At 59.4% G+C, this 13363-nt stretch overlaps 5 protein-coding genes across 5 annotated transcripts; 2 read left to right on the top strand and 3 right to left on the bottom strand.

Moving 5' to 3' along the window:
• Positions 1-426: 426 nt before the first annotated feature.
• BESB_029590 (uncharacterized protein) lies at positions 427-1648 on the top strand (the record flags this gene model as incomplete). Its single annotated transcript, XM_029361627.1, has 2 exons — positions 427-960; positions 1025-1648. 2 exons carry the CDS (start codon positions 427-429, stop codon positions 1646-1648), a joined length of 1158 nt encoding a protein of 385 aa, XP_029214710.1.
• A 1591-nt stretch (positions 1649-3239) lies between these two features.
• On the bottom strand, positions 3240-7172 carry BESB_029580 (RIC1 protein; the record flags this gene model as incomplete). The annotated part of the gene is made up of 1 exon (XM_029361626.1): positions 3240-7172. The coding sequence occupies one exon, from the start codon at positions 7170-7172 to the stop codon at positions 3240-3242; it is 3933 nt and encodes a 1310-aa protein (XP_029214709.1).
• A 174-nt stretch (positions 7173-7346) lies between these two features.
• BESB_029570 (RPAP1 family protein) lies at positions 7347-7919 on the bottom strand (the record flags this gene model as incomplete). The annotated part of the gene is made up of 1 exon (XM_029361625.1): positions 7347-7919. The coding sequence occupies one exon, from the start codon at positions 7917-7919 to the stop codon at positions 7347-7349; it is 573 nt and encodes a 190-aa protein (XP_029214708.1).
• A 75-nt stretch (positions 7920-7994) lies between these two features.
• On the bottom strand, positions 7995-9799 carry BESB_029560 (RPAP1 family protein; the record flags this gene model as incomplete). The annotated part of the gene is made up of 3 exons (XM_029361624.1): positions 7995-8986; positions 9081-9227; positions 9361-9799. 3 exons carry the CDS (start codon positions 9797-9799, stop codon positions 7995-7997), a joined length of 1578 nt encoding a protein of 525 aa, XP_029214707.1.
• Positions 9800-12053: 2254 nt separating this feature from the next.
• BESB_029550 (rhoptry protein ROP5) lies at positions 12054-13273 on the top strand (the record flags this gene model as incomplete). Its single annotated transcript, XM_029361623.1, has 2 exons — positions 12054-13157; positions 13265-13273. 2 exons carry the CDS (start codon positions 12054-12056, stop codon positions 13271-13273), a joined length of 1113 nt encoding a protein of 370 aa, XP_029214706.1.
• Positions 13274-13363: the final 90 nt, after the last annotated feature.

Genomic DNA, 13363 nt, shown 5'->3' with positions numbered 1-13363 from the left:
CTAGTTGTAGAGATACTTCTGACTGGATGACCGCTTGCGTCCGACTTTGAAAATGGTGTTTGACCCAAAACGCGCCAGAAAGGCGTCATGCCGTGTGTGGCTAGCTCTAGCTGCACTGGGCACTGTCTTGGGGTGCACAAGGGGGTGAGCGTGCATTTAAGCTCGCAGTTCGGTCACCTGCTCGCTTCAGCGGTGACCTCAAGAAGAAGCCACGTGACCGCGGGATCGGTTGCACCAGGGGAGGACGATCCCCACGTCGGGAGCTCCTTCACTGAGTCCTCTCCTTTAGAAGACACCCCGGCCAGTAGTGAGCGAACCCATCCCCGTTTGCTCTTTGAGAGGACTCGCAGGCAACTGGATCTAGGCACTGGAAATGCCAGAGACACGCATGGGCGGTGGACGCCCCGCCTCGTGCACTAGCTTCTTATGGCCACAGTCTGCTTCAGCACTCGCGGGGGCGCAAGAACTGTTGGGCGCCATGTGTCTGGAGCGTCCGGGCGGCTCGCCCACTTCAGGGGATCGCGATTAGAGGAACCAGGTTCTTCGTCGGATGCGAGTTTTGCAGACCTGGGTCAACCAGAGGGAGCTGACCTCGCGCTGGTTCATGGCATAGAGCCAGGGGACTCCATTGTCAAGCACCTTTTGACACTGGTATCGAAGCAAATCCACCCAGTCGATCGCCAGGCGGGGGCATTCAGGACACTGGACAAAGGGCTCTCCGCTACGTTCTGGCCACAGGACGTGACCGTGGAAGTGGTCTCGGTGCGGACGGGAGCGCCACGGCGGCTCCGAAGGGGGCCCGTCTTCGGCAGGGGCGACTTCGGGATGGTGTTCACGGCTTCCGACGTGGACACCGGAGCAGAGTTCGCCGCAAAAGTTCCTATTGCTCTCCGCGAGCCTTTCAAGATGTCACAAGAGGATGTGATGGCAGAGGGTCGTTTAACTGATGCGTTCGCCACGGTCAAAGACCCAAGGGAAGCTCAAGCCGTTCTTCGATTCTTGGTCCCCACCGACATGGTGGCAGTTTCCAAACAAGGAGACCTTCGCTGTCGCTATCCCTGGCTCGCGAACGTTGATCGGAAATGTTTTCTTCTTGATGCCGAAGGCCTATACAGACCTTCAAGATGTTATCAACGCAATGTGTGATCCTGCCGTACGGGACAGCGACATCGTGTACCATGCCCGCCTACAGCTATCCTATGATCTAATACGGCTGGTGGCCAATCTCCAACGCCAAGGAGTCGTGCATGGTGACTTCAGAGAGGCTAATCTTCTGGTGATGAAAGACGGGCGTCTGTTTCTGGCTGATTTTGGCTCAATGCGCAAGGAAGGGCAAAAAACCCATCGCGGAGACTCGCTAACCGCACACATCAAAGATGAGGTTATGGAACTCGGATCGGTGTTAACGAATCTATGGGGCATAGAGTTGGGCTACTTCCTAGCACTCGAGCACAGTCCAAACAAACCGATGGAAACATGCGGCCCGCCGCCTCCCCAGTACATGGTACGCCTGATAAAAGAATTTCACAGTAGTTGGCCCGCCAAGCCGCTGCTTCCAGTGGAAGCGCTGGAGACTCCTGGAGCGAAGCAACTCGTAGAAGAGATAAACAGCTTCCTGCCACTCTATAAAGAGGAGACGAGAACGTGACTCGGAGTCGACAGAGGACTACATCTCAGGTGATGCTCGGCGAGATCCGGGTCAATCCGGGTACACGCAGGACGACGTCCCATCGGTATCTCGTGGCGCAGTGCGACGTGGCAAAGCCGGAGCATCAACGTCTTTTGCAGGTCCCCTGTTGACATAGGCGATGCTGGTATAATTCATTTTCGAGAGTGCGACAGGAAAGATGTGAGTGGCGTCACATTTCTGATGCTCAGCAAAAGGGTTTCAGCAGTTCCGGCGTGCTGCAGCACACCCGGATGTAACTTTTCGATTCTTGCGCTCGCGCAAGAGTCCACGCTCGAAATGTCTTTTACTCATCAGGGCACACAGTGTCCACAGCCGTCTCCCTGGCACTCGGCGACATGACTCGGAAACGTGCCTTTAGCATGCAGAATCGTAATGTATCTTCTGCTGGATCGCCGCGTGGTTATCCAAAACCACTCAAATCCAGTGCGTCGAATGTAAACGATCGTACGCCAATCGTTCTCATGAAACACGCGCGCGCAGTCGCAACCCGTTCCGAGAGGCGCTGCAACTTATCTCATCGACGACACAAACGGGTTCTCAAAGGGGGCGACGAGCTCGCACACCGTCCTGCGTATTCTCCGTATATCCAGTAGCGTCCCGGAACATGGTGGAGGCTGAGTCGAGGGAGCTTGAGCGACCATGCTGCTCTACGGTATGCAGAAACGCCTGACGTGATGGGTGAGCACATTGGATTTCAGAATTTGTCGTCGGCTGACGGTGTAGACGCGCAGGCTCAGCCGAGCGCACCTGCCACACTGAGATGTCTCGTGCCTTGCCGCGCCAAAGCAGGTTCTCTGTAGCTCATACTGGTTAGGCAGGAGCTCGGGAGCAGAGGAATACGCAAGCTTCTCTGTCTGTAGGACTCGCGTACGGGGCTGCACAGATGCATAGCCACAATTGAATGAGCAGCTATGTTAGTCCCACACATCATAAAATATCGAGCAACAGTGCCGTGTTCCTGCATTGTCGTCGCTCCCGGAGCATAGCGGGAATGCAACACACGGCTGGTGCCGTGCCCACTCATTAGCGGGAGGTGTGGAAAGAATGTATGTTCAAAGTGAAATGAATACAAGGCAGAGGGGTCGGAAGTACGATGCGTAGTTTACCTAAGGCGCGCCGTTGGGAAGGCCACAAACTGTGATGCATAGTGCAGAAGCATCTCTTACGCGGTGCTGGTCGCTCAAAAATTACGCCTTGCAAACTGTCGTGTGTGCATTGACTAAGAGTTCCGGCTCGCATGGCGTAGCTTCATACCAAGAGCTCGGCGAGCCGGATTCTACAATCATCTACGCTTGCAGAGTTGGGAAGCAACCACACGACATGCATATGCGAACCCAAGGGAACAAGAAACTCGCTTATGGATTCTCTTCGGCCCCGCCCCCTTGTTTCGGCTCCTTTCTGGCGCCAACGCTCCGCCTCTTGGCGTTGTGCATCGGCTCCATCCGACTGGTCCCCTGTCCTCTGTGTCTGCTTCTCACTCTCGATCGCGACGGAATCCTTCCCGCGTCGCGTACCCCCTTCCCGCCCGGTATCTCTTTCGTCGAGCCGTTTACGTTTTACGGATTCTTTCACCGTTTCTCCCGGCAGGTGGCTCTATCCGTTCTCCAGTCGGCGCCCCGCTTTCTGCCGCTTGCTCAGCCATGACGAAAAGCAGCTCTCGCAAGGAGCGAGACATTGCTGCCCACCCGCCGGCGTCTCGGTTTTGCTTCCTGCGCACTGCACCCCCTCCTGCAGTCTTCGCGTCTTCTCGACTGCGTCCTCCAGGATGCCCGCTTTCTAGCGCCGCTGCCTTGCTCGGCTGCTGAGCGGTCGTGTCCGCGGAAGCCGAGACGCGCCCGTTGCTTTCCTCTTGCTTCATCTGAATGCGCAGTCGCAACGACGGCGAGAGAGAAAGAATTCTCCTCACTCCCTCGCGGTCGCCTGCGGCCACGAGGAGCGCCAACGCCAGCACAGGCAGGTCGGCTCTGACGAAGACGTGGAGAAAGAAAGCCGTCAGACTTTCCGTCGCCGCCCTGAGACTGTACTCGCCCTCGCTCCCCGACACGAAGTTCGGCTGCACCCGCCTCCCAAGTCTCTGTGGCAGCCCCGCCGGAGGCGACGGCGCCCCCGCCCTCGCGTTCGTCCGCGGACTAAAGGAGCTAGCGAGGCGACCCCTGTAGACCTGCTTGTGTGTGAACCACCCATCGGGAAGAGGCAGAGGCACAGAGGAAGAAGGTGGAGACACTTGCGCATGCAGACCGGCATGAGGACGCTGAGTGCAGGCCCTAAACTCACGAAACGTCGGGGGCGGAAACGGCGAGGCCGGAGCAGGCGAAGGAGTGAGCCCCCTCACGCTAGGCAGGTGAACCCACGCCCCAGAGACGGCTGCGTAACTGCCCCGCTTCCACTCGCATGCGGAAGGCGACGCAGCAAGAACTCGGGCGTCAGCCTCTTCTGACTGCAGATCCGTTCCCTCTCGACAAGCAGTCGGAGCCGGGGCCGCCTCTGCCGAATCTGAAATAGCAAGCGACGCGTCGACCCCGAAATGAGACGAGGCGCGAGAAGACGTACGCGCAAGAAGAGAGCCTTGGTGTAGGCGACCCATCTCCGTCGTACGACAGAGGGACGGCAACGAACGAGAGCCCAGAAGGCAAGCTCGCCACTGCGCGGCAGACCAGATCGAGCGAGACGCGAAGCCCCGAGCGCTGAGACCGAGCTGGCTTACAAGCGACAAGACAACGCGCTCAAACGGCACTGCTGGGTCGTCCTGCAGAAATAGGCACTGCGAGTGCGAACAACAGGGCGACACCACCGGGGCGGACTCCGGAGACGGAAGCAATCCGCACGGCCCGTCAAGCGAAAAGACGCGACAGATATGAGGGCGGAGGCGAAAGAGCCAAGCAGGCAGATCGAGCGCGAGGACACTTGTCAACTGAAAAACGCGGAGCCACTGCAGATGAACCAGCGAACTCAAAAGACAGTCCTCAACGATTGCCACAACATCTCGGTAAAGCTGAAAGATGGCCCTCTCTTCGTCTGCTTTTGCGTCGGCTTGTCTCTCCGCGCGTTCCTCCGCACGCTGGCCGTGCTTCGCTTTCTGGGCTCTTCGGGAGCCCTCCTCCTCTTCCACTTGAGAGTGGAGCTGCTCGCCTTCTCGCGCAGGTTTCTCTTCTGCGCGACTCCTCGCTGCGTGCGACCTGCTTCGTCTTCGCTCCTGAAACAGCGCCGGCGGAGCCCACAGTGCGGGGGCCCCTCCTGCTCCCGACCACGGCACGACGATATCCTCTTCGCAGTTTCCTTCCCGTAGCGCATGCACAGACGCCTGCCGAGCCTTCGCACTTTCAGTCGGATCCCCGGTCGCCTCGCACGCGCTGTTTTCCGCCCTCTTCCGCGCCGGATAGGCAACCAGGAGCGCGAGCACGAAGCGCACGAGCTTCCGCGCGAGGCCTGCGACGCCGAGCCGCAGCGCCGCTCGAAGAAGAGGCAACGCGCGTTTCTGCCGAACGACTAAACATCCTTCAGTGTTTTGCAGCACCAGCAGATAGATGGAAGCGGTGTGAAGCAGCTGGCGCTTCATCGCGTCCTCGAAGTAAGTTGCTGGCGGCGAGCCCAGGAGAGGGAAGAGAACGAGAGGCGCGAGCGTTGGCTCGGTCTTCCGCACACACGACGCGACAGTCTTGGCGAGCGTCGAGGGACTATGCCGCGAAAGAAGATGGAGAAAAAGATACAAAGCCGCCCCGCCCGGCAGCGCGGTCAGCGCTTCCTGGGCTACAGCAAACCGCTGCTGCAGCGACAGCTCGGCAGAAGGCGAGGACGCAGCGGGATGGGGAGACAATGCTCCATGTGACCCAGCGCGAGCCACGGAGCGAGAGGATGCAGACGAAGGAAGCGGGACATCTGAGCCAGATGAAGGCGAGAGAGAGGGACCGGAAGACAACTGAGAGGGGACCGGCACGCGGTACGGATGCGCTCGTGGAGCCACGAGAGAAAAGGCTTCAGAGACGTCTTCAGCTCGCAAAAGGCGATCGAGACTGAAGAGCGCACACGCACGTCTCTCCGCCTCTGCAATGCCGTAAGCCTGCTTCGCGCCGCCATGACTATCCTCGTATCTTGCGGACGCCTTGCCGAATTCATCCCTGTCTCGGTCCTTTTTCCGTGCGTCGCGCGATCTGCGCGGCCCCATCGCTTCCTCGCTTCCTGGTTGGGCTAGTTCTCGTCCATCGCTCGCCGCGAGTTTCCTCTGCGACGCCATTTCTTTACCAGCCTCTCTGGCCCTCTCTGCATCCTCCCAGTCTCCTCTGTTCGTCCGCTGCAACACGCGCGAGGTTTGCTGCGGCGCTGCCCCCCCCTGGTGGCGCCTTCGCCGCGCTTCCTCGTTCTCCGTAGACACCTGCGCCTGCGGCAAACTGAGCACATAGGCCTTCGCCGGTGGGGAGGGGGCGCGCGGGAGTCTTTGTTGCCTGGTTTCTTTCCCGGAATCATTACGATTCGCGCCTTTCTGCTCCGCAGAGCAAGGCCCCGAGCACGCAGACGGGGAGAACCGAGATGACTGCAAACCGATTTCTCTCCTCTGCAACCCCTCCTCTCGGTGGCGCATGAGTGCTGCGCCAGCCGCCGCCGCCCAGCCCTCTGTCGGATCGCCGACGTTCTCGCTCTCCATGGAGCCTCTCTTCTGGTGCGGAAGCGTGGACGAAGCAGAGACCCCTGAGACTCCGCTGCGACACTCCCCGTTCGCGTCTCGCTGCGGACTGGCGCCTGCGACCCCGGCCTGGGCGAGCCCATTCGCGGGCGGCGTCTGGGCACTCCGGCTGGCTTTGAACGGCGCGAGGGCGCGCAACTCGCGTTTGAAGCCGGACAGAAAGCGCTCAAAAAGTTCGTAGAGCGCGAGCTCGACGAGGTGCGTGAAGAACGGTGACGCGCGGATCTGAAAGAGAAGCTCGGCTGCCGTCTCGTGAGCCCGCAAACCCACCCCGCACGCCAGCGCGCCGACTGGTGACGGCGAAGGGAAAGGAGACTGGTGCCCGCTTGCCGGGCGCGGAGACAGGCGTCCAACCGAAGGCCCAGGCCCCGCCGCCCGACGCGCCGGAAACGCGACGCCGGAGAGAGGCGGGTGTGCGTGGACGAAGGAGCGATCGGCGGCCGAAACAGCTAGAAGACGCGTAAGCAGAGGGTGCAGAGAAGGCTGCAGTTGCAACCGGAGGTTGATGCAGGGCGCGCGGAGACGCTGACGGCCTCTGCGCTCTGCACACTCCGCGGCGGTAGGCGGCGGCAGGGACGCGCGCCTCACGGCGACGCGCGAGGGTGAGCACGCGACAACGACGCCGAGCTGGAGACAACATACAGCAGCACGAGTCCAACATAAAGATGCAGCGACGTTCGTGGGTGCTCCAGCTCTCCATGGATTCGCGCATGATGCAGACGCGAAGTCTATGTGTGCATGGTGCTTTGCGCAGACAAGCCTGCGTGCGACCCATACGTGTGCCGGTCGAGCAGCGTCTCGCATTCTGTACTCGACATCTTCTCACGCACATGCACTGAGACACTCCAGCCCTCGACCGAGGCTCGGCAGAGCCCAGCCGAGCTCCCGACAGTTACAGAGACGGTGCGAAGAGAGGGCGTCGCGGAGAAGGGCCGCGAGCCGAGCCCGTGCGTCTTACCGGGGCAAGGACGCCTGCAATCAAAAGAGGCTCCGGTTTCTGCTCAATAGGGAGGAGAAGGGCGTAGCAGCACTCGACATCCAGGAAGCCGCCTGCGGCCGACTCGCGCTCTGAGCCAGCTGCAACAGCTCGCCCAGTGTATATCCCGCCAGCGCTGCTTCATCGCCATGGTGGTGAAGACCTCGGTGATACTCGAGAGGGTCTTCGCGCGTCAAATCCGGTAGAGAATTCGCCAACAGAGCGGAGCACAGGGACTCTTCGCCAGCCTGTCGCAAGAGACACAGCTTACTCCACAGCACCTGAGACGGGAAGACCTCGCTCCGCAGCTTCCCGTCGAAGTCGAACCGGAGACGTTCAATTCTGATGCGTGTCTTCGTTCCTCGCCCTGCTTTCGCAGGTACCCCGGTGAACACCCCCCCCTGCACACGCTGGTGCTCCCACTCTCCGTCTTCCTCCTCAAGAGGTCCACCCCTCGCATCTTCCAGGCCAAGCGGATTTGCCCACTGCAGTTTCGCAGCTTCCTGGAGATCAAATCGTACAGAACTTGTAGCCCCAGCCGACTGCGCCGCGTCCTTGCCTGACTGACCCTGCATGCACGGCCGGACAACCCCCCCATTCAGTCCTTGCCCGTCACCTTGGAAAGCGGGCCCAAAGGTCGTTTCTCTTCCCTAAGCCGGCGTCCGGGCCGCCGCAGCTGCCAGCGCCCGACGCGGCTCGAGGCTCCACTCGAGAACGCACTGCCTGCCTCCCGGCAGAGCAAAAACAGATGACTGTGTAGACGATGCACACGAGGACGAGGGCGGCACCGGAGAAGCGGCGGGAGCTGAGCCGCCCGCTTGAAGGCGCGTCTGACTTTCCTCAGTTCTGTTCTCGCGCGGGAACGCGGACAGGCGCGCAGCGTCCTCATTCTGGAGCTGCTGCCTTTCGCCCCGTGCGGCCCGTCCAGCTGCTGCGCCCCTCGTCGCCTCAGCATTTCCATTCTGTTCTTGATGTTCGCCGCTGCATTTCGCACGAGCCCGCCGGAGCGCTCGTCTCTGCAGGGCCGCAAATCGTTCTGCCCCAAAGCGCTGGAGGATCTCCTCCCGAGCCTCCCGAATCTCGTGGGGCTGCATGCGGCTCAAAATATGAAGATTTTCGTTTTCAATCTCCGCAGCCAATGCCTTGCCCACCGCCCCAGGTCCTGAAACGCTCGTGCTGCCACGGTCGCTGAAGCTGCTTGCTGCCGTCGCACCGGTAGGCCCCGTTTTCGGTCGCAAGCCTCCTGGTGTGCCGGCGTTGTCGTCGGCCCCCCGACGACTGTGACATGGCAGGAGCGACCGATGGACTGCCTTCGGAAAACCGAAGGGAGCCTCTATAGCTGCGTTCGAAGGCAGAAAGGACAAAGGCCCGCTGCTGCCTGGCGGATATGAGTCTGACGGTGGCGCAACGGAGGCCGCCTGAGGCGGACACGGAGCGGGCGTCGCGTGCGCATCTGCAGAGGAAGTATTCTTTTCGATGACACTTCCGAGCACAAACCCCGAGAGTGCGCTGTCTTCCTCCGCTTCCCTGATAGACAGCTGAGCTATTTCAGCATCTTGCAATCCACCGGCGAGCACCCCCACCCCGCCTCCGCTGCAGGCGTCTGGCGGGCGTCTTACGGCTCTGCGTGTCGCACAGGGCCCTGCGAATGCACACACATTGTCAGCCGCTCCGACTTGTGAGACACTAGCAAAGAGCCGCGAAGGACAGGGCCAAAACGCACACAAAAAGCCCACCTAAAACCTCAGAGAGCTCCGAAGAAGCTGGGAAAACAAGCATCGCGTGAAACTGACCGGCCTTTGCCTGAGCCACAGAAAGGCGCATGACCTCTACTTCAAGGGAGAAGGCAGACGCAGAAGGCACGCCGAGTTCGCGTCCCTTGGCTACAATCCAGGGGTTGCATGAACGCACAACCCGAGTGCGTAAAGACTGTGAAACACGCTGGAGGCTTTCCATGCTGCGTGCTGCTCAGTGCCGACGCTCCCGAAAAACAGAACATGTGCCCCGCCTACTTACCCGTGGCATCTTCACTGGCTGCAAAAGGATTGAGAGTGAGTCGAGTGCTTCTCTCAGGGGCGAAGAGCGAACAAGTCGGAGCTCCACCTAGCGCGCCCCTGTCGACAGAAAACGGGGAACAATCTCCGCGGCGCCTAGAGGGCTCGTTAAGTCCATCGGAGCAGGGATCTCGAAGCGCACCGTGTGGGGAGGCGCACAGCCCAGACTCGTGACCTTCAGACGGGGGAAAGAAGGAGATTGAGCCTAGCGGCGTCGTAGACGCACTAAGTTTGAAGACGCTTGCCGGCCGACGACCAGGGCCTTCAGCACCAGGAGAGTCAGGAGACTCAGGGGGCGACGAAGACGACGCGCTAACTGTGCGCTGTTTCCGGCATTTGGATGTGCCTCCCGAGGAGTCCCCACAGGCAGGCGCGCCCGCCTCTGCAGCCGTGCTCTCCATCTTGGTGGTGTGAGACGCGCCGACAGGGCCACGACGCGACACCAGAAATGACGGGGAAAAGAGCCTACTTTGCTTGCGGAGTCATGCGCGCCGACGCCGCACATTTGCCATTGACGCTACCGTAAACGATAGAGCTACGAGAGAGGAGACGAACCCAAGGGGTCCACGCCTCCGCAACGGGCAAGCAGCGAGAGCAGGGCACTCGATGAGTTGCGCACGCCACTGGCGCGGTGGAAAGGCAAGGCGCATGATAAAGAAACAAAACGGTTAAGGTACTAGCAACGGCAATGGTCGTCCCAGGAGACGAGACTGACGGAGAAAAAAAAAGGCGAGACGCCCAACGAACAAGCCGCGACCAGCGCGTACGGCGGGTGGCTTTCCTTCGACAGAAGCAGCAGGGGGGGTCGAGCTGAGCACATGCAGTATCTGGGCACGAAATTCAAAGTCATACCACAAAATGGAAGGCATCAGCAGTGCTGTGTTGCTCTGTTATTCCAGGGATGAATGCCCCGAGCCTATCTCGCTGCTGTCTCCTACCCAGCGCAGAACTCCGTGGCATCGGATCCAGCCGAACATAGTCCATTTACAGAACTTCTAAAGGCCACAGCTGTGTTCTCTGTTGGCCTCCACTTTCATACAAAGCCGGTTCCACATACTTTGTCCACAAGTTTCGTTTGCCACTGACGAACATAGTCCATTTACAGAACTTCTAAAGGCCACAGCTGTGTTCTCTGTTGGCCTCCACTTTCATACAAAGCCGGTTCCACATACTTTGTCCACAAGTTTCGTTTGCCACTGACGGTCCTGGAGTCTCGGCAGCGACGGAACTTGTTCGACTTTTCTCAGTCCGACACGCGGAGGCTTCCTCATTGCAAAGACTTCGTCCCGCGGTTGCATGCACGCATTTGCGCGGCTCGCGTCCGCGTCAACCGTGCCTCTCTCTCTTCCTTCGGCCTAGCCCACGGTTTTCCTCAGCTCTGGTGTCACTCTGTGAATTCCATGATCGTAGACGGGTAGGTGCAGCAGCGGCGCCAGCCACAACGCCGTCAACAACGCAAGAAGAAAACTCCTCGCTGTTCTTTCACGCGCCACTTTCAGCCATGTGGGGGCAGGAAAGCAAGTTACACACACTAGCGCTTTACGACTTCAGCCCTTTAGGGTTTAGGGTCAGCTACCGCTCGCAAATTTTTCCGAATAATTATGCATAAACGTGAGGAATGTGTGGTCGAATCACCACGATCACGCCCCTTGCGATATAACAACTGGACTTTCAGCGCCCCCTCAGAGCGTTCGTCGCCGATATAAAAGGCGCCACTGCATCACGTGTTTGAGAGGGGGACAGCTGAGACAGGTGAGGGGTGCTACAACTCAAATACACTGCGAAACAGCGTCGGTCATGCAAGCGTGCTACAGCACATCAGAGTCTGACTATTCGATTCGGTGACCTGAAGTCGCCAGCAGACGAGTGCACGCTCCAAGTGTCATGTATGCATCTGCTCAGGCAGCGTTCGTGGTTGACTCCCTGGCACTGGGCGAGGTACCAATGACGAGTGCCACTCGCACGCACGATTCTGATGTGTTTTGCGCGGGACTCTGGAAGCGTTTTTGAAACAAGATAAAACCATCGAGTGCGTTGCATCTATCGCGCTAATCTTGCTTACGAGATACAGGCGCAAGTCCCTGTCGGAGAAGAGAGCCGCCACGATCTATCGCGTTTTCGACAAAAATAGGTACTCAAGGCAGCGAAGCCGCACACAGTCATCCGCATTCTCCATATATCTAATGGCGACCCTGAACACGGCGGAGGCTGAGGCGCCCCCCGGGGTGCGAGTGTGGGGCAGGGCACCTCTGACGCAGAGAGATGCCCTCGGGCATTGTGACGGGCTCTGTCTCAGCAGAACACTTAAGACGCAGCCGAGGTCAGCGTTTCTCTGCGAGACAGCGCGTGATTGGCTGCTGTTCGTTTTTTGTCCATGAGAAGACACAAGTGACAGACAGGGGGCCGTATGCCGTACACACAGTCAACGCTTTGTGGGGAAAGCTGTCTGGCTGGCCAAGCGGCAACAAAAATGAGACGCGCAGGTGTCTTCAGCAAAACCAGCTCGCAGTTGTGGGCTCTGCTCTGAGACACAGCGACAGGCGCCAAGCAGCCCCGGCCGCAGGACGCCAACTGCCCTTTCATTTGTAAAGCTTTTCCAAGTGCTAGTTGTAGAGATACTTCTGACTGGATGACCGCTTGCGTCCGACTTTGAAAATGGTGTTTGACCCAAAACGCGCCAGAAAGGCGTCATGCCGTGTGTGGCTAGCTCTAGCTGCACTGGGCACTGTCTTGGGGGTGCACAAGGGGGTGAGCGTGCATTTAAGCTCGCAGTTCGGTCACCTGCTCGCTTCAGCGGTGACCTCAAGAAGAAGCCACGTGACCGCGGGATCGGTTGCACCAGGGGAGGACGATCCCCACGTCGGGAGCTCCTTCACTGAGTCCTCTCCTTTAGAAGACACCCCGGCCAGTAGTGAGCGAACCCATCCCCGTTTGCTCTTTGAGAGGACTCGCAGGCAACTGGATCTAGGCACTGGAAATGCCAGAGACACGCATGTGGCGGTGGACGCCCCGCCTCGTGCACTAGCTTCTTATGGCCACAGTCTGCTTCAGCACTCGCGGGGGGCCGCAAGAACTGTTGGGCGCCATGTGTCTGGAGCGTCCGGGCGGCTCGCCCACTTCAGGGGATCGCGATTAGAGGAACCAGGTTCTTCGTCGGATGCGAGTTTTGCAGACCTGGGTCAACCAGAGGGAGCTGACCTCGCGCTGGTTCATGGCATAGAGCCAGGGGACTCCATTGTCAAGCACCTTTTGACACTGGTATCGAAGCAAATCCACCCAGTCGATCGCCAGGCGGGGGCATTCAGGACACTGGACAAAGGGCTCTCCGCTACGTTCTGGCCACAGGACGTGACCGTGGAAGTGGTCTCGGTGCGGACGGGAGCGCCACGGCGGCTCCGAAGGGGGCCCGTCTTCGGCAGGGGCGACTTCGGGATGGTGTTCACGGCTTCCGACGTGGACACCGGAGCAGAGTTCGCCGCAAAAGTTCCTATTGCTCTCCGCGAGCCTTTCAAGATGTCACAAGAGGATGTGATGGCAGAGGGTCGTTTAACTGATGCGTTCGCCACGGTCAAAGACCCAAGGGAAGCTCAAGCCGTTCTTCGATTCTTGGTCCCCACCGACATGGTGCAGTTTCCAAACAAGGAGACCTTCGCTGTCGCTATCCCTGGCTCGCGAACGTTGATCGGAAATGTTTTCTTCTTGATGCCGAAGGCCTATACAGACCTTCAAGATGTTATCAACGCAATGTGTGATCCTGCCGTACGGGACAGCGACATCGTGTACCATGCCCGCCTACAGCTATCCTATGATCTAATACGGCTGGTGGCCAATCTCCAACGCCAAGGAGTCGTGCATGGTGACTTCAGAGAGGCTAATCTTCTGGTGATGAAAGACGGGCGTCTGTTTCTGGCTGATTTTGGCTCAATGCGCAAGGAAGGGCAAAAAAACCCATCGCGGAGACTCGC

Source organism: Besnoitia besnoiti (genome assembly GCF_002563875.1).
Source record: "Besnoitia besnoiti strain Bb-Ger1 chromosome Unknown contig00151, whole genome shotgun sequence".
Classification (NCBI taxonomy): domain Eukaryota; phylum Apicomplexa; class Conoidasida; order Eucoccidiorida; family Sarcocystidae; genus Besnoitia; species Besnoitia besnoiti.
Note: the sequence above shows the minus strand (reverse complement) of the source record. Positions and strands in the feature narration are given on the sequence as shown.